Genomic DNA, 20,598 nt, shown 5'->3' with positions numbered 1-20,598 from the left:
TTAAATATGTTGACTTTTTGTTGTCCTATGAAAGAAGAATGGGGCTGTTAAAATAAATGTTTGGTTGAAACCATCACGACACACACTTACACCCCTCTCCATTGTTGTAGACCAGGCCAAAACAGAACCATATGATAAAGGAACACACACTTACAGCCCTCTCCATTGTTGTAGGCCAGGCCAAAACAGAACCATATGATAAAGGAAGACACAAACTCCAGGGGAATTCATTAAAATGTGATTCTGGTTTTTATTTTAGGATACATAAAGAGGATGCTTCATAGACAACAATAATTAAGAGATCTGCAATAACCTTTAACCTCACGGAACAATGTAAACAAACATAGCAATGCTTCTACTGTTGTTAAGGGTTAACAGGAAATCAGCTCTCTATACAATACTGATTGGGCTGGTTAACAAGACAGATATCGTCATCATCATCACTGTCATCGTCATCATCATCATCATCACTGTCATCATCACTGTCATCATCATCACTGTCATCATCATCACTGTCATCATCATCATCACTGTCATCATCATCACTGTCATCATCACCACTGTCATCATCATCCTCATCACTGTCATCATCACCACTGTCATCATCATCACTGTCATCATCATCATCATCATCATCATCACTGTCATCATCACCACTGTCATCATCATCATCATCACTGTCATCATCACCACTGTCATCATCATCATCATCACTGTCATCATCACCACTGTCATCATCATCATCACCACTGTCATCATCACCACTGTCATCATCATCATCATCATCATCATGGCCATATTATAAAGCTTCTACAGTGCTGATGCTGAAGCCGTCTCCTTGGTGCTACTGCTGCTATTTCAACCTGTCCACAACATTTAAAAAAAACAAACAACAGGCATTCAGAACAACGTCGACACCTTGTGCTGTACATCAACAATGAGTCCAGTCGTTTCACGAGGAAACCCGATGAATATGGCAAGATGCACTCTAATACGACTACGTCCCAAACAAGTCAACAAATATAATACATCTTTTTATATTAGCGGTCCTGACTGCAAAAAAAAAACCCGCCTCCAATTTAAACATGGGTATATCTGTAGGTAAGTATGGTTGTGTGTTAATAAGTAGGGGTTTAAATTAGACTGTTAGCCCTGACGTACAGTGAGTCTGGAACCCAGTTCTCCATTCCTTCAACCCCAAAGGAAGTTCAGGAACAACAACATGCAGACACACTACATCGTCTAATATAATATTCTCCCTTCACAAAATCCCAAATGTCTGACTTGGATTTATCTCAACCCCAAAAAGGAAACATAATTGTTCTGTTTAAAAATCGGCGTGCGGCGGCCATTTTGTATCATTACAACCTGGTTTAGATTAGCTTGCTGATAACCACTCCTGTTAGGTGTGTTTGTTTTCGAAATATCTCGCTGTGCCTTCATCTGTTATAGAGTTGGAGGGTTTATGTGATATGACCTAAAATAAGACTATGTTTTGTGCTTTGTGCCTTTTTGCAGGCGTATCATTAGGACATTACTGGGACATGAGGAATGCTAGGACTGCCACGTAAGCAATGGGACAAATTCAATTATCTACTTCCCCAGAGTCAGATAAACTCCTGGATACCAGTTTTATGTCTCTGTGTTCAGGTTGAAGGAAGTTAGAGGTAGTTTCACGAGCCAACGTTTCCAGTCATTGCGCTAATGCTAGTTAGCAATTGCGCTAGCGCTAGTTAGCAATTGCGCTAGCGCTAGTTAGCATTTGCGCTAGCGCTAGTTAGCAATTGCGCTAGCGCTAGTTAGCAATTGCGCTAGTTAGCAACTTCTTTCAAACAGCACACAGATAACATAAAAAAAATGGTATCCACGAGTATCATCTGACTCTGGGGAAGGAGAAAATAAAAAGGGCTTCATTGCCAAAATCCCGTAGCATCCCTTTTAAGTGTATGTGTTACTGTGTGAACCTCTGTTATAGGTTAAGACTCTCGTGCTTCCCTCTCTCCTACACCGCGTCCCCAGTTGGTCTCGGCCCTATGTTGGTGTTTTGGCCCCAGTCCAGTGTGGACGGACGGTACCGGGGGGCAGCGTTCTAGTTGTGTTCTGCCAGGACGTCGCTGAACACGTTCAGGAACATGTGAACATGGTACTCTTTAAACACCAGAGCAGGGCGGAACCGGATGGACCGATCTCCACAGCCACCCAGCAGAACACCTGGGAGACACACAGAGAAGAGGAGAGGTTACACAGAAGGAGTGTGTACCCAGCAGAACACCTGGGAGACACACAGAGAAGATGAGAGGTTACACAGAAGATCACCAGCGTGGACTGTGAATAGGTGTGTGTATATGAGTGTGTATGTGAGTGTGTATGTGAGTGTGTATAGGAGTGTATGGGAGTGTGTATGGGAGTGTGTATGGGAGTGTGTATGTGAGTGTGTATGGGAGTGTGTATGGGAGTGTGTATGGGAGTGTGTATGGGAGTGTGTATGGGAGTGTGTATGGGAGTGTGTATGTGAGTGTGTATAGGAGTGTGTATAGGAGTGTGTATAGGAGTGTGTATAGGAGTGTGTATAGGAGTGTGTACACAGGTGTTTCTCTCTATCTACCTGTCCATCCATATCTGTGGGTTGTGTGTTTGTACACGGGTGTATGCCTATCAATCCACCTGTGTGTGTGTGTGAGTAGTGTGTCTTACCCTTGTCCCGGGCTTTGAGGATGATGCTGTTGCGTGTGGCGTCATCACGGATGTCGATGGCACAGAATGTCCCCTGTCCCCGTGCACTGCTCAACAGGTTAGGGTACTGGTCCTGAAGGAGTGGTACAGACGTTAGCATGCACACAACATGTCTGGTACCTGTAGTTGGTAGAGTCTCTGTCTCTAGTACCTGTAGTTGGTAGAGTCTCTGTCTCTAGTACCTGTAGTTGGTAGAGTCTCTGTCTCTAGTACCTGTAGTTGGTAGAGTCTCTGTCTCTAGTACCTGTAGTTGGTAGAGTCTCTGTCTCTAGTACCTGTAGTTGGTAGAGTCTCTGTCTCTAGTACCTGTAGTTGGTAGAGTCTCTGTCTCTAGTACCTGTAGTTGGTAGAGTCTCCGTCTCTAGTACCTGTAGTTGGTAGAGTCTCTAGTACCTGTAGTTGGTAGAGTCTCTGGTACCTGTAGTTGGTAGAGTCTCTGGTACCTGTAGATGGTAGAGTCTCTAGTACCTGTAGTTGGTTGAGTCTCTGGTACCTGTAGTTGGTAGAGTCTCTAGTACCTGTAGTTGGTAGAGTCTCTGTCTCTAGTACCTGTAGTTGGTAGAGTCTCTAGTACCTGTAGTTGGTAGAGTCTCTGTCTCTGGTACCTGTAGTTGGTAGAGTCTCTGTCTCTGGTACCTGTAGTTGGTAGAGTCTCTGTCTATGGTACCTGTAGTTGGTAGAGTCTCTGTCTCTAGTACCTGTAGTTGGTAGAGTCTCAGTCTCTAGTACCTGTAGTTGGTAGAGTCTCTGTCTCTAGTACCTGTAGTTGGTAGAGTCTCTGTCTCTAGTACCTGTAGTTGGTAGAGTCTCTGTCTCTAGTACCTGTAGTTGGTAGAGTCTCTAGTACCTGTAGTTGGTTGAGTCTCTGGTACCTGTAGTTGGTAGAGTCTCTAGTACCTGTAGTTGGTAGAGTCTCTAGTACCTGTAGTTGGTAGAGTCTCTGTCTCTGGTACCTGTAGTTGGTAGAGTCTCTGTCTCTGGTACCTGTAGTTGGTAGAGTCTCTGTCTCTGGTACCTGTAGTTGGTAGAGTCTCTGTCTCTGGTACCTGTAGTTGGTAGAGTCTCTGTCTCTAGTACCTGTAGTTGGTAGAGTCTCTGTCTCTAGTACCTGTAGTTGGTAGAGTCTCTGGTACCTGTAGTTAGTAGAGTCTCTAGTACCTGTAGTTGGTAGAGTCTCTAGTACCTGTAGTTGGTAGAGTCTCTAGTACCTGTAGTTGGTAGAGTCTCTAGTACCTGTAGTTGGTAGAGTCTCTGGTACCTGTAGTTGGTAGAGTCTCTGGTACCTGTAGTTGGTAGAGTCTCTTGTACATGTAGTTGGTAGAGTCTCTGTCTCTAGTACCTGTAGTTGGTAGAGTCTCTAGTACCTGTAGTTGGTAGAGTCTCTGTCTCTGGTACCTGTAGTTGGTAGAGTCTCAGTCTCTGGTACCTGTAGTTGGTATAGTCTCTAGTACCTGTAGTTGGTAGAGTCTCTAGTACCTGTAGTTGGTAGAGTCTCTAGTACCTGTAGTTGGTAGAGTCTCTGGTACCTGTAGTTGGTAGAGTCTCTGGTACCTGTAGTTGGTAGAGTCTCTGGTACCTGTAGTTGGTAGAGTCTCTAGTACCTGTAGTTGGTAGAGTCTCTAGTACCTGTAGTTGGTAGAGTCTCTAGTACCTGTAGTTGGTAGAGTCTCTGGTACCTGTAGTTGGTAGAGTCTCTGGTACCTGTAGTTGGTAGAGTCTCTTGTACATGTAGTTGGTAGAGTCTCTGTCTCTAGTACCTGTAGTTGGTAGAGTCTCTAGTACCTGTAGTTGGTAGAGTCTCTGTCTCTGGTACCTGTAGTTGGTAGAGTCTCAGTCTCTGGTACCTGTAGTTGGTATAGTCTCTAGTACCTGTAGTTGGTAGAGTCTCTAGTACCTGTAGTTGGTAGAGTCTCTAGTACCTGTAGTTGGTAGAGTCTCTGGTACCTGTAGTTGGTAGAGTCTCTGGTACCTGTAGTTGGTAGAGTCTCTTGTACCTGTAGTTGGTAGAGTCTCTGTCTCTAGTACCTGTAGTTGGTAAAGTCTCTGGTACCTGTAGTTGGTAGAGTCTCTGGTACATGTAGTTGGTAGAGTCTCTGGTACCCGTAGTTGGTAGAGTCTCTGGTACCCGTAGTTGGTAGAGTCTCTGGTACCTGTAGTTGGTAGAGTCTCTAGTACCTGTAGTTGGTAGAGTCTCTGGTACCTGTAGTTGGTAGAGTCTCTGGTACCTGTAGTTGGTAGAGTCTCTGGTACCTGTAGTTGGTAGAGTCTCTGGTACCTGTAGTTGGTAGAGTCTCTAGTACCTGTAGTTGGTAGAGTCTCTGGTACCTGTAGTTGGTAGAGTCTCTAGTACCTGTAGTTGGTAGAGTCTCTAGTACCTGTAGTTGGTAGAGTCTCTGTCTCTAGTACCTGTAGTTGGTAGAGTCTCTGTCTCTAGTACCTGTAGTTGGTAGAGTCTCTAGTACCTGTAGTTGGTAGAGTCTCTGGTACCTGTAGTTGGTAGAGTCTCTGGTACCTGTAGTTGGTAGAGTCTCTGGTATCTGTAGTTGGTAGAGTCTCTGGTACCTGTAGTTGGTAGAGTCTCTGGTACCTGTAGTTGGTAGAGTCTCTGGTACCTGTAGTTGGTAGAGTCTCTAGTACCTGTAGTTGGTAGAGTCTCTGGTACCTGTAGTTGGTAGAGTCTCTAGTACCTGTAGTTGGTAGAGTCTCTAGTACCTGTAGTTGGTAGAGTCTCTGTCTCTAGTACCTGTAGTTGGTAGAGTCTCTAGTACCTGTAGTTGGTAGAGTCCCTGTAGCAGAGTCTTTCCAGAGCGGGTCACCTCCTCCAGAAGGTTCTCTCGGCGGATCACGTTCAGAACCTCAGCCAGGAACAGGTTCTTAGACGGGTCCCCCATCCACGTGTTGAAGATACGGTAGGCCTGGGAAAGAAAACACACACAGCCACAATGAGGTAGGCCTGGGAAAGAAGACACACACAGCCACAATGAGGTAGGCCTGGGAAAGAAAACACACACAGCCACAATGAGGTAGGCCTGGGAAAGAAGACACACACAGCCACAATGAGGTAGGCCTGGGAAAGAAGACACACAGCCACAATGAGGTAGGCCTGGGAAAGAAGACACACACAGCCACAATGAGGTAGGCCTGGGAAAGAAGACACACACAGCCACAATGAGGTAGGCCTGGGAAAGAAGACACACACAGCCACAATGAGGTAGGCCTGGGAAAGAAGACACACACATCCATAATGAGGTAGGCCTGGGAAAGAAGACACACACAGCCACAATGAGGTAGGCCTGGGAAAGAAGACACACACAGCCACAATGAGGTAGGCCTGGGAAAGAAGACACACACAGCCACAATGAGGTAGGCCTGGGAAAGAAGACACACACATCCATAATGAGGTAGGCCTGGGAAAGAAGACACACACAGCCACAATGAGGTAGGCCTGGGAAAGAAGACACACACAGCCATAATAAGGTTATACCTTCTACATGTAAACAAAGTGTGTGTGTGCATGTCTGTGTCCTGTGTGTGCCTTATACTCCTGTGTGTGTGTTACCTTGTCTGCCTGCAGCTCGTCTTTATGGTAAAAACCTCCAGTGAGCATCTTCTTGCTGAAGGAGACGATGTCAGCAGGGTCGTCCATCCCCCAGTGTTCATGAGCCCAGAACTTCCCCGTAGTTCCTCCCCCTGTCTGCACCTCATCCACATGGAACGCGCTGCCATGCTGAGAGAGGAGGGAGGAGGGGAAGATGTTTTGTTCCTTCCATGATGGATGGATGGACTTTATTTCAGTGTCACCCTAGACTACCACGTGTTAGGGCTGGGGCGATATGACGATATATAACGTGTGACGATAATATGAAACGATAGAAATAGGCCTTTACATGTGGTAATTTTATATCAACTATTTATTCATAGAATTTACAGAAAATGTGCTATTTCGTGATATGTATCGTTATCGGGATATGAGATTTTGGCTAGATTTCCCAGCCCTGCCTTGTGTATGACTCTCCCTCCCTCCCTCCCCCTCCCTCCCTCCCTAGCCAACCTTGTGTATGACTCTCTCTCTCTCTCTCCCTCCCTCCCTCCCTCCCTCCCTAGCCAACCTTGTGTATGACTCTCTCTCGCTCCCTCCCGCCCTCCCTCCCTAGCCAACCTTGTGTATGACTCTCCCTCCCTCCCTCCCTAGCCAACCTTGTGTATGACTCTCCCTCCCTCCCTCCCTCCCTCCCTCCCTCCCTCCCTAGCCAACCTTGTGTATGACTCTCCCTCCCTCCCTCCCTCCCTGTCTCTACCCTCTCTCCCTCCCTCCCTCCCTCCCTCCCTAGCCAACCTTGTGTATGACTCTCCCTCCCTCCCTCCCATCTCCAGCCCTGCCTTGTGTATGACCCTCCCTCCCTCCCTCCCTCTCTCTCCAGCCAACCTTGTGTATGACTCCCCCCCCACACTCTCCTCACTCTCTCTCCAGCCAACCTTGTGTATGACTCTCCTCCCCTTCACACTCTCTCCCCCCCTCCCTCCCTCCCTCCAGACTAAATATTGTGTATGACTCTCCCCCCCTCCACACTCTCCTCGGTCTCTCTCCAGACTACCTTGTGTATGACTCCCCCCTCCCCCCCCTCCACACTCTCCTCCCTCCCCTCCAGCCAACCTTGCGTGCGATGTTCCGTAGCTTCTTGAAGAAGTCCGGTGTTGCGTGGTTGTCTCCTCCCTCAGCCTGGATGGGTTCTATCACTATCCCAGCCACCGGCCGGCCCTTCTGACGCCACTGAACTATCAGGTCCTCTACCTGGTACACACACACACACACACACGCACACACGCACACACGCACACACGCACACACACACACACACACACACACACACAGTGTAGTATAATCATGTGTCTATTTCTCCATTTACAGTAATATAATCATGTGTCTATTTCTCTATTTACAGTAGTATAATCACGTGTCTATTTCTCCATTTACAGTAGTATAATCATGTGTCTATTTCTCAATTTACAGTAGTATAATCATGTGTCTATTTCTCCATTTACAGTAGTATAATCACGTGTCTATTTCTCCATTTACAGTAGTATAATCACGTGTCTATTTCTCCATTTACAGTAGTATAATCACGTGTCTATTTCTCCATTTACAGTAGTATAATCATGTGTCTATTTCTCCATTTACAGTAGTATAATCACGTGTCTATTTCTCCATTTACAGTAGTATAATCACGTGTCTATTTCTCCATTTACACTAGTATAATCACGTGTCTATTTCTCCATTTACAGTAGTATAATCACGTGTCTATTTCTCCATTTACAGTAGTATAATCACGTGTCTATTTCTCCATTTACAGTAGTATAATCACGTGTCTATTTCTCCATCTACAGTAGTATAATCACGTGTCTATTTCTCCATTTACAGTAGTATAATCACGTGTCTATTTCTCCATTTACAGTAGTATAATCACGTGTCTATTTCTCCATTTACAGTAGTATAATCACGTGTCTATTTCCCCATTTACAGTAGTATAATCACGTGTCTATTTCCCCATTTACAGTAGTATAATCACGTGTCTATTTCCCCATTTACAGTAGTATAATCACGTGTCTATTTCCCCATTTACAGTAGTATAATCACGTGTCTATTTCCCCATTTACAGTAGTATAATCACATGTCTATTTCTCCATTTACAGTAGTATAATCACGTGTCTATTTCTCCATTTACAGTAGTATAATCATGTGTATTTCTCCATTTACAGTAGTATAATCATGTCAGATTTGTTTATGGGCTGGTATTACATGCTTTTAAAATAGAACTTCCAGTTTGAATGGGAATACCGGGAAAATTGGTAGATTCTCAGGAAAATATTAAATCCTAACACACACACACACACACACACACACACACACACGCACACACACACCTCCTCCAGGCAGCGGGCCTCTTCCTGTGCGTTCTCCCGTGTGAACTCCTCCAGAGGGTACTTCAGTTTAGGGAAGGGAGCGATCGGCCAATCAAATGACGGCACATCCAGCTTGTGGATGGCCTTGGAGTGCGTCGTTGCCAAGCAACCTGAAAACAGATCAGACACCGTGAGATGTTGTTTTAAAGGAGTGGGGCAGTCCTACCCTCGTTCGAGCATCCTGATCTGGCGAGCTTACATTTTGTTATGCTACCGCAAAACTAAATGAGAGCGCAGGGTGGTGGATCTTAACTCACTTGTCTAGTTAAATAAAGGTTAAATAATAAAAAATAAAAAAAATCAGGATAGATCAGGGCAGTCCTCAGAATGGTGGATCAGGAAGTCCTCAGAATGGTGGATCAGGAAGTTCTCAGAATGGTGGATCAGGAAGTTCTCAGAATGGTGGATCAGGAAGTTCTCAGAATGGTGGATCAGGAAGTCCTCAGAATGGTGGATCAGGAAGTTCTCAGAATGGTGGATCAGGAAGTTCTCAGGATGGTGGATCAGGAAGTCCTCAGAATGGTGGATCAGAAAAGGGAAGTCTTCAGGATGGTGGATCAGGAAATTCTCAGAATGGTGGATAGAATAGGGAAGTCTTCAGGATGGTGGATCAGGAAGTTCTCAGAATGGTGGATCAGGATAGGGCAGTCCTCAGAATGGTGGATCAGGATAGGGCAGTCCTCAGAATGGTGGATCAGAATAGGGCAGTCCTCAGGATGGTGGATCAGGATAGGGCAGTCCTCAGAATGGTGGATCAGAAAAGGGCAGTCCTCAGGATGGTGGATAGAATAGGGCAGTCCTCAGAATGGTGGATCAGAAAAGGGCAGTCCTCAGAATGGTGGATCAGGATAGGGCAGTCCTCAGGATGGTGGATCAGGATAGGGCAGTCCTCAGGATGGTGGATCAGAATAGGCAGTCCTCAGGATGGTGGATCAGGATAGGGCAGTCCTCATGATGGTGGATCAGGATAGGGCAGTCCTCAGGATGGTGGATCAGAATAGGGCAGTCCTCATGATGGTGGATCAGGAAAGGGCAGTCCTCAGGATGGTGGATCAGGATAGGGCAGTCCTCAGGATGGTGGATCAGAATAGGGCAGTCCTCAGGATGGTGGATCAGAATAGGGCAGTCCTCATGATGGTGGATCAGGATAGGGCAGTCCTCAGGATGGTGGATCAGGATAGGGCAGTCCTCAGGATGGTGGATCAGGATAGGGCAGTCCTCACGATGGTGGATAGGGTAGGGTAGCAGACAGGACAGTAGGGGAACAAACAGGACAGTAGGGGACCAGACAGGACAGTAGGGTACCAGACAGGACAGTAGGGGAACAGACAGGACAGTAGGGGAACAGACAGGACAGTAGGGGAACAGACAGGACAGTAGAGGAACAGACAGGACAGTAGGGGAACAGTGGGATTCCCCATGTGTGATGACAGGGATATCAGAGTTAGCAGACTTCTGCTTTGTCCCCATGTATGATGACAGGGATATCCGAGTTAGCAGACTACTGCTTTGTCCCCATGTATGATGACAGAGATATCAGAGTTAGCAGACTTCTGCTTTGTCCCCATGTATGATGAAAGAGATACCAGAGTTAGCAGACTACTGCTTTGTCCCCATGTATGATGACAGAGATACCAGAGTTAGCAGACTACTGCTTTGTCCCCATGTATGATGACAGGGATATCAGAGTTAGCAGACTACTGCTTTGTCCCCATGTATGATGACAGAGATATCAGAGTTAGCAGACTACTGCTTTGTCCCCATGTATGAAGACAGAAATATCCGAGTTAGCAGACTACTGCTTTGTCCCCATGTATGATGTGTTACGTGGTGGTGTATGATGACAGAGATATCAGAGTTAGCAGACTACTGCTTTGTCCCCATGTATGATGACAGAGATATCCGAGTTAGCAGCTCTTCCAGAGAGGGACGAGCCTCCACCATCTCTTGCTGCTTATGGTTTTATCAGTGAGTTCCTTTGTGAGTTTGATATCCCGGTTCCTTCTAGCTTCTCAGTCTGGTTGAATGTGTCTGTCCTGGACAAACTGCTGCTTGTTGGCGGCAGATTCTATCTTCTTTTAGCTGTTGGGGGAAATAAAAGGCGACGTTTCTTGGTCCTTGCAGCTCTCTTGGTCTTTCGTCAAACCATTCTCCCCCCCCCAGGCTTTCTGGTGACAGTTCTGCTCGGGATGAATTGCTCCGTGGCATCATGGGTGATGTCAGTGATCTAGTCATATATCTTCTCCGTTATCTTCCTCAGAGAAGACTTTCTGCCAGTCAGTGGATGCTTTGTTGTATTGTCACACTTTCCTCTTGTAAGTATTGTCTCTGTATGCAGGCAGATCAAGCTTTACATGGACAGGGTTGGGGTTCGAGGTGCCCAGGTTGGCGAGTGTTGTAGAAACACCCGGAAGGTCAGTCATGATGTTTACTAGGACAGGGTTGGGGTTCGAGGTGCCCAGGTTGGCGAGTGTTGTAGAAACAGCCGGAAGGTCAGTCATGATGTTTACTAGGACAGGGTTGTGGTCCGAGGTGCCCAGGTTGGCGAGTGTTGTAGAAACAGCCGGAAGGTCAGTCATGATGTTTACTAGGACAGGGTTGTGGTTCGAGGTGCCCAGGTTGTCGAGTGTTGTAGAAACAGCCGGAAGGTCAGTCATGATGTGGTCGAGGATTTGATCTCCTCTGGTTGGAGTAACCACAATCTGTTGTAGGCCTAAGCAGCTTGCAAGCTGTCAGGCCCAGCAACCAACATGAAAGTTGTTCGGCTACCCAGCCAGTCTTCATTGAAGTCTCCCACCAGCATGACAGTTGTTTTGCTACCCAGCCAGTCTTCATGGTGGACATTGAAGTCGCCCACCAGCATGACAGTTGTTTGGCTACCCAGCCAGTCTTCATGGTGGACATTGAAGTCTCCCACCAGCATGACAGTTGCTCGGCTACCCAGCCAGTCTTCATTGAAGTCTCCCACCAGCATGACAGTTGTTTGGCTACCCAGCCAGACTTCATGGTGGACATTGAAGTCTCCCACCAGCATGACAGTTGCTCGGCTACCCAGTCAGTCTTCATTGAAGTCTCCCACCAGCATGACAGTTGTTCGGCTACCCAGCCAGTCTTCATTGAAGTCTCCCACAAGCATGACAGTTGTTTTGCTACCCAGCCAGTCTTCATGGTGCACATTGAAGTCGCCCACCAGCATGACAGTTGTTCGGCTACCCAGCCAGACTTCATGGTGGACATTGAAGTCAGTCTTCATTGAAGTCGCCCACCAGCATGACAGTTGCTCGGCTACCCAGCCAGTCTTCATTGAAGTCTCCCACCAGCATGACAGTTGTTCGGCTACCCAGCCAGTCTTCATTGAAGTCTCCCACCAGCATGACAGTTGTTTTGCTACCCAGCCAGTCTTCATGGTGGACATTGAAGTCGCCCACCAGCATGACAGTTGCTCGGCTACCCAGCCAGTCTTCATGGTGCACATTGAAGTCGCCCACCAGCATGACAGTTGCTCGGTTACCCAGCCAGTCTTCATTGAAGTCGCCCACCAGCATGACAGTTGCTCGGTTACCCAGCCAGTCTTCATTGAAGTCGCCCACCAGCATGACAGTTGTTTTGCTACCCAGCCAGTCTTCATTAAAGTTGCCCGCCAGCATGACAGAATGTGCACCAAACTCTGTCATTTTGGATTTCAGTGTCTAGGTCTGTAAAACAGCTCCTACGAGCAGCTTCTGGGAGTGTAAGGTGACTAGAAGCCATGTCTTTTAGGTCTTTGTGTGTCTCACGATGGATGGCGATTTCTTCCAACCAATACACTGCAAAGCCACCTCCTGATGAGGCAGGTCTGTTATGTTACTTTCATTCAACAATAAGATGTGTAAGATATTTAACCTTACTGACCCATTGTTCTGCCATGAAATCCACCCATAAATGACAGGATGCTTAAGTCTGGACAGCCAGGACTCTGAGAGAGAACAAGGGAGAGAGGAGAGGGGGGAGAGAGAACAAGGGAGAGAAGAGAGGGGGGAGAGAGGAGAGGGGGGAGAGAAGAGGGGGGAGAGAGGAGAGGGAGAGAGGAGAGGGGAGAGGAGAGGGGGGAGAGAACAAGAGAGAGAGGAGAGGGGGGAGAGAACAATAGAGAGATGAGAGGGGGAGAGAGAACAAGGGAGAGAGGAGAGGGGGGAGAGAACAAGGGAGAGAGGAGAGGGGGGAGAGAACAAGGGAGAGAGGAGAGGGGGGAGAGAGAACAAGGGAGAGAGGAGAGGGGGAGAGAGAACAAGGGAGAGAGGAGAGAGAACAAGGGAGAGAGGAGAGGGGGGAGAGAGAACAAGGGAGAGAGGAGAGGGGGAGAGAGAACAAGGGAGAGAGGAGAGGGGGAGAGAGAACAAGGGAGAGAGGAGAGGGGGAGAGAACAAGAGAGAGAGGAGAGGGGGGAGAGAACAAGGGAGAGAGGAGAGGGGGGAGGATAGGGGGGAGGAGAGGAGAGGGGGGAGAGAACAAGAGAGAGAGGAGAGGGGGGAGAGAACAAGGGAGAGAGGACGGAGGAGAGAGAGAATGAGGGAGGACAGAGAGAACAAGGGAGTGGAGGGGGAGAGAGAGAGAGACAGAGAGAGAGAGAGAGAGGAGAGAACAAGAGAGAGAGGAGAGGGGGGAGAGAACAAGAGAGAGAGGAGAGGGGGAGAGAGAACAAGGGAGAGAGGACGGAGGAGAGAGAGAATGAGGGAGGACAGAGAGAACAAGGGAGTGGAGGGGGAGAGAGAGAGAGACAGAGAGAGAGAGAGAGAGAGAGAGAGAGAGAGAGGAGAGAACAAGAGAGAGAGGAGAGGGGGGAGAGTGTTTTTAGTGTGGCTAAAGAATAGTCAAGAGGAACGTGATGATGAACACCGGTCATAGCCTGCTCTGATTCTCCACATCTTAACACACAGACACACACAGACACACACAGACACGCACACACAGACACGCACACACACACAGACACGCACACACACACAGACACGCACACACACACAGACACGCACACACACACAGACACACACAGACACAGACACGCACACACAGACACGCACACACACACAGACACGCACACACACACAGACACGCACACACAGACACACACTCACAGACACACACACACAGACACGCACACACACACAGACACGCACACACAGACACACACTCACAGACACGCACACACAGACACGCACACACACACAGACACGCACACACACACAGACACGCACACACAGACACACACTCACAGACACACACTCACAGACACGCACACACAGACACGCACACACACACAGACACGCACACACACACACAGACACGCACACACAGACACACACTCACAGACACACACTCACAGACACACACTCACAGACACACACTCACAGACACACACTCACAGACACGCACACACAGACACGCACACACACACCAGATTATACTGCTCAGTTTATACACTGCCCCTCAGCCCCTCCATTCCCCAATACATGTGTAAATACCTTCCTGGATTATACTGATATTAAAATGTTTATTCTACTGAGACATTTCCTTTATGTTCCTATTCATATCTTTTAAAAGTTCTTATTGTTGTTGCATTGTCCAGAAGGAACCTCCCAGTCAGCATTTGATTGGACGACGTGCACCATGTGTATCCCGTACATACCAGGAAGAAAACAGATTTCACCCACCTGGTTGATCATACAGGAGCTCATGTCTTCATCAGAGGGGATGTTGTGGCCTCTCTCCTTATTCTGAGACAGGCAGACAGACAGACAGACAGACAGACAAGACAGACAGACAGACAGACAGACAGACGATATACTATGTTTCAATTGTGTCCAGTTGTATACAGTACATTTTGTAAATATATTGACTATATAACGTGGATTGTCTCAGCTGAACATGGTAGAGTTTCATCTATATTGTATATATATTCTGCTTATATTGAGTAGATATTGTGTATATCAATATAGACACTGAGTGAACAAAACATTAAGAACACCTTCCTAATATTGAGTTGCACCTCCTTTTGCCCTCAGAAAAGTGTCAATTTGTCGGGGCATTGGACTCTACAAGGTGTCGAAAGTGTTCCACAGGGATGGATTCTGGCCCATGTTGACTCCAAAGCTTCCCACAGTTGTGTCCAGTTGGCTGGATGTCCATTGGGTGGTGGACCATTCTTAATACACACAGGAAACTGTTGAGTGTGAAAAACCCAGCAGCGTTGCAGTTCTTGACACTCAAACTGGTGTGCCTGACACCTACTACCATACCCCGTTCAAAGACACTTGAATATTTTGTCTTGCCCTCTGAATAGCACACATAGACAACCCATGTCTCAGTTGTCTCAAGGCTTAAACATCTTTAACCAGGTCTCCTCCCCTTCATCTTTAACCAGGTCTCCTCCCCTTCATCTACACTGATTGAAGTGGATTTAACAAAGTGACATCAATAAGGGATCATATCTTTCACCTGGATTCACCTCAGTCTATGTCATGTATATCATGTATAACACCTGGTCAGTCTATGTCATGTTTAACACCTGGTCAGTCTATATCATGTATAACACCTGGTCAGTCTATGTCATGTTTAACACCTGGTCAGTTTATGTCATGTATAACACCTGGTCAGTCTATGTCATCTATATCATGTATAACACCTGGTCAGTTCATGTCATGTATAACAGTCTATGTCATCAATATCATGTATAACACCTGGTCAGTCTATGTCATGTTTAACACCTGGTCAGTCTATGTCATGTATAACACCTGGTCAGTCTATGTCATGTATAACACCTGGTCAGTCTATGTCATGTATAACACCTGGTCAGTCTATGTCATGTATAACACCTGGTCAGTCTATGTCATGTTTAACACCTGGTCAGTCTATGTCATGTATAACACCTGGTCAGTCTATGTCATGTATAACACCTGGTCAGTCTATGTCATGTATATCATGTATAACACCTGGTCAGTCTATGTCATGTATAACACCTGGTCAGTCTATGTCATGTATATCATGTATAACACCTGGTCAGTCTATGTCATGTATAACACCCGGTCAGTCTATGTCATCTATATCATGTATAACACCTGGTCAGTCTATGTCATGTATAACACCTGGTCAGTCTATGACATCTATATCATGTATAACACCTGGTCAGTCTATGTCATGTTTAACACCTGGTCAGTCTATGTCATCTATACCATGTATAACACCTGGTCAGTCCATGTCATGTTTAACACCCGGTCAGTCTGTCATGTATAACACCTGGTCAGTCTATGTCATCTATATCATGTATAACACCTGGTCAGTCTATGTCATGTATAACACCTGGTCAGTCAATGTCATGTATAACACCTGGTCAGTCTATGTCATGTTTAACACCTGGTCAGTCTATATCATGTATAACACCTGGTCAGTCTATGTCATGTATAACACCTGGTCAGTCTATGTCATGTATAACACCTGGTCAGTCTATGTCATGTTTAACACCTGGTCAGTCTATGTCATGTATAACACCTGGTCAGTCTATGTCATGTTTAACACCCGGTCAGTCTATGTCATCTATATCATGTATAACACCTGGTCAGTCTATGTCATGTATAACACCTGGTCAGTCTATGACATCTATATCATGTATAACACCTGGTCAGTCTATGTCATGTTTAACACCCGGTCAGTCTATGTCATCTATATCATGTATAACACCTGGTCAGTCTATGTCATGTATAACACCTGGTCAGTCTATGACATCTATATCATGTATAACACCTGGTCAGTCTATGTCATGTTTAACACCTGGTCAGTCTATGTCATCTGTACCATGTATAACACCTGGTCAGTCCATGTCATGTTTAACACCCGGTCAGTCTGTCATGTATAACACCTGGTCAGTCTATGTCATCTATATCATGTATAACACCTGGTCAGTCTATGTCATGTATAACACCTGGTCAGTCAATGTCATGTATAACACCTGGTCAGTCAATGTCATGTTTAACACCTGGTCAGTCTATATCATGTATAACACCTGGTCAGTCTATGTCATGTATAACACCTGGTCAGTCTATGTCATGTATAACACCTGGTCAGTCTATGTCATGTATATAATGTATAACACCTGGTCAGTCTATGTCATGTTTAACACCTGGTCAGTCTATATCATGTATAACACCTGGTCAGTCTATGTCATGTTTAACACCTGGTCAGTCTATGTCATGTATAACACCTGGTCAGTCTATGTCATCTATATCATGTATAACACCTGGTCAGTCTATGTCATGTTTAACACCTGGTCAGTCTATGTCATGTATAACACCTGGTCAGTCTATGTCATGTATAACACCTGGTCAGTCTATGTCAAGTATAACACCTGGTCAGTCTATGTCATCTATATCATGTATAACACCTGGTCAGTCTATGTCATCTATATCATGTATAACACCTGGTCAGTCTATGTCATGTTTAACACCTGGTCAGTCTATGTCATGTTTAACACCTGGTCAGTCTATGTCATGTATAACACCTGGTCAGTCTATGTCATGTTTAACACCTGGTCAGTCTATGTCATGTTTAACACCTGGTCAGTCTATGTCATGTATAACACCTGGTCAGTCTATGTCATGTATAACACCTGGTCAGTCTATGTCATGTATAACACCTGGTCAGTCTATGTCATGTTTAAACACTTTGTGACATCGGCTGATGTAAAAAAAAAAAGAGCTTTAGAAATATATTTGATTGAAAGAGTAGGTGTTCTTAATGTTTTGTAGACTCAGTGTGTGTACTCACTCTGTACCAGATGAACATGGCTTTATATGCATTCTCATTGGAGCAGGATCCACAGGCCATGGTCTGAACACGGCTCATACCACTAGGAGCAACCTGGACAGAGGAGGAGAGGGGAAGTGGGGAGGAGAGAGAAGGAGCATTGTGGATGGTATCCAGTCAGAAGGATTGCACCATCAACAAAATGGAGGAAGTCAGTCTACAGTAGTGGGGTCCAGCTGGAATCACATCACTAGTTAGTGTCTGGTCTATTTAAATGGGGTCCAGCTGGAATCACATCACTAGTTAGTGTCTGGTCTATTTAAATGGGGTCCAGCTAGTATCCATCACTAGTTAGTGTCTGGTCTATTTAAATGGGAGGAAGTCAGTCTACAGTAGTGGGGTCCAGCTGGAATCACATCACTAGTTAGTGTCTGGTCTATTTAAATGGGAGGAAGTCAGTCTACAGTAGTGGGGTCCAGCTGGAATCACATCACTAGTTAGTGTCTGGTCTATTTAAATGGGAGGAAGTCAGTCTACAGTAGTGGGGTCCAGCTGGAATCACATCACTAGTTAGTGTCTGGTCTATTTAAATGGGAGGAAGTCAGTCTACAGTAGTGGGGTCCAGCTGGAATCCATCACTGGTTAGTTTCTGGTCTTTTTAAATGGGGGAAGTTGTGTGTTGTGTTGTGTGTTGTGTGTGTGTGTGTTGTGTTGTGTTGTGTTGTGTGTGTGTGTGTGTGTGTGTGTGTGTCTCACTGAGAGAAGGCTTTCTGCCAGCTTTTCTGGAAAGTTCTCTGGTGGCATGATCCCAAGAGCTGGCCTGTTCACAAACGCACTCTGAGAGGAGAAAGAGGTAAACATGGGGAACTCAGCAGGACTGTCAGATAAACCTGAGGAGAGATGTTCAACTCCAATGTCTTGTGATTGGTTTCCAATACCAGTTAGTGCTGAGAGATTCCATTTCGTTTGTCTCTGTGAGCTCATAGAGAGCAGCAAAGGTATCTCTACCTGAAAATACATGGTCTGAGTGATTGATAGTTGGTATTCAGCAGTCATAAAGCCTTATTTACTGTGAAGGACTACTGAAATAGTGATTTTGTCAGACAGCAGAGGCAACAGCTCTGTAGTGATGAGATGATGACTTGGAATGAAACAATAAAGTCATCAAATTAAACTAATGTAACATACACAACAACTTAAATATTTTATTAAAGTAAAGTGAATACATGATGTTAGTAAGTGCTAAGCAGTAATGAACAGTCACTAGCATCATGGGATATTTCTAAAAAATATATTCTGTGTTACAGCATTTTACCCACATAACGCATTCCCCTCCTCCCTCCTTCCCTCTCTCCCTCCCTCCCCCCTCCCTCCCTCCCTCCCCATTTTACCCACATAACGCATTCCCCTCCTCCCTCCCTCCCTCCCTCCCTCTCCCTCCCCTCCCTCCCCCCCTCCCTCCCTCCCTCCCTCCCCCCCTCCCTCCCTCCCTCCCTCCCTCCCCTCCTCCCTACCATATTGTTGGGGTTGGACATCACTTTAATGAGTGAGGGATGGTTGTATCCTGAAAGAGAAAATAAAGAGAAATATTACAATTCCTGTCACCACTTCATTATAACTAAACCATTTGAACCCAATGGAGTCAAACACAAGCTATAACCTAACCAACTAGTGTAGAAGACTGATTCCCACTGATGTAGCATATGAAACACTACAGTGTTTGACTGTACCATCAGCCTTATATAAAGACCTGCATAGCAGTTCCAGTTACCACCACTAGGGGCCAGTACGAGAAGAGAGAACCCCTCAGACAGCAGGGCACAAATCCACAAAGAGTCTCAAAGTAGAAGTGCTGATCTAGGATCTATCTATCTCAGGGCTCTCCAACTCTGTTCCTGGAGAGATATGCTCCTGAAACCTCTCCAGGAACAGATACCCTCCTGAAACCTCTACAGGAACAGATACCCTCCTGAAACCTCTACAGGAACAGATACCCTCCTGAAACCTCTACAGGAACAGATACCCTCCTGAAACCTCTACAGGAACAGCTACCCTCCTGAAACCTCTACAGGAACAGCTACCCTCCTGAAACCTCTCCAGGAACAGATACCCTCCTGAAACCTCTACAGGAACAGATACCCTCCTGAAACCTCTCCAGGAACAGATACCCTCCTGAAACCTCTCCAGGAACAGATACCCTCCTGAAACCTCTCCAGGAACAGATACCCTCCTGAAACCTCTACAGGAACAGATACCCTCCTGAAACCTCTACAGGAACAGATACCCTCCTGAAACCTCTCCAGGAACAGATACCCTCCTGAAACCTCTCCAGGAACAGATACCCTCCTGAAACCTCTCCAGGAACAGATACCCTCCTGAAACCTACAGGAACAGATACCCTCCTGAAACCTCTACAGGAACAGATACCCTCCTGAAACCTCTACAGGAACAGATACCCTCCTGAAACCTCTACAGGAACAGATACCCTCCTGAAACCTCTACAGGAACAGATACCCTCCTGAAACCTCTCCAGGAACAGATACCCTCCTGAAACCTACAGGGACAGATACCCTCCTGAAACAGGGTTGGAGAGCCCTGGTCGATATATTCTTATTCTTAATGATCCTGGATCAGCAGTCTGACTCTGAGACACTGTGTGGATACAGGCCCTGAAGTTATAGAGCCTCATCATCCTAACCTACCACTTTCCCAACACACCTGGGTTCAAATACTATTTGATATTTTCCCGAATACTTTTAGAATTCGCTTTAGCCTGCCTGGAGCGCCAGATGGGCGGGGTTTTTGTATTTTAGAGCCATTCGATTGGTCCGTTAAAGCCAGGCCACCGCAATCAAGCGAATACATTGTATTTAAAATAGTGTTTGAACCCAGGTCAGTTAACACAAAGAATGTATAATCTGGGTGAAAAACATGTGGTTCTCTATGACAGCTGTTTTAGCCAGCAAAACTATACAACATGACATGCAGCCTGGCTTCATACCCAGATACTAGCATGAGGACTTCGAGCTTAGTTTAGAGTGAGGCAGCAAAGCAGGTTGCTCTTTGAAGGTTGTGATTGTGTGTGCACTTTGACGGAAAGTGCACCGGGTGTATAGCCACGGGGCTGTG

At 46.2% G+C, this 20,598-nt stretch overlaps 1 protein-coding gene across 5 annotated transcripts in view; it reads right to left on the bottom strand.

Moving 5' to 3' along the window:
* Window positions 1-226: 226 nt before the first annotated feature.
* LOC139421733 (4-aminobutyrate aminotransferase) overlaps window positions 227-20,598 on the bottom strand; it is a 59,924-nt gene continuing 39,552 nt past the window's right edge. For 2 of the 5 annotated variants that reach the window (XR_011635672.1, XR_011635674.1), the window contains exons 6-17: window positions 18,984-19,033; window positions 18,226-18,306; window positions 17,491-17,583; window positions 14,385-14,447; window positions 12,586-12,649; window positions 8,656-8,804; window positions 7,388-7,525; window positions 6,293-6,460; window positions 5,502-5,648; window positions 2,695-2,806; window positions 598-2,211; window positions 227-545 (exon numbers count right to left, since the gene is read on the bottom strand). Coding sequence is in view for 2 of the 5 variants with exons in the window: in XM_071172851.1 (XP_071028952.1) it covers window positions 2,090-2,211; window positions 2,695-2,806; window positions 5,502-5,648; window positions 6,293-6,460; window positions 7,388-7,525; window positions 8,656-8,804; window positions 12,586-12,649; window positions 14,385-14,447; window positions 17,491-17,583; window positions 18,226-18,306; window positions 18,984-19,033 (1,187 nt within the window). In the remaining 3 variants the exon portion in view is untranslated. Of the gene's footprint in view, window positions 2,212-2,694; window positions 2,807-5,501; window positions 5,649-6,292; window positions 6,461-7,387; window positions 7,526-8,655; window positions 8,805-12,585; window positions 12,650-14,384; window positions 14,448-17,490; window positions 17,584-18,225; window positions 18,307-18,983; window positions 19,034-20,598 lie in introns of all 5 variants that reach the window. The other 3 variants (XM_071172851.1, XM_071172853.1, XR_011635673.1) reach the window with 2 other exon arrangements.

The sequence above is a fragment of the Oncorhynchus clarkii genome, chromosome 12, assembly GCF_045791955.1.
Source record: "Oncorhynchus clarkii lewisi isolate Uvic-CL-2024 chromosome 12, UVic_Ocla_1.0, whole genome shotgun sequence".
NCBI classification, from domain to species: Eukaryota; Metazoa; Chordata; class Actinopteri; order Salmoniformes; family Salmonidae; genus Oncorhynchus; species Oncorhynchus clarkii.
This window is presented reverse-complemented; position numbering and strand designations above follow the sequence as displayed.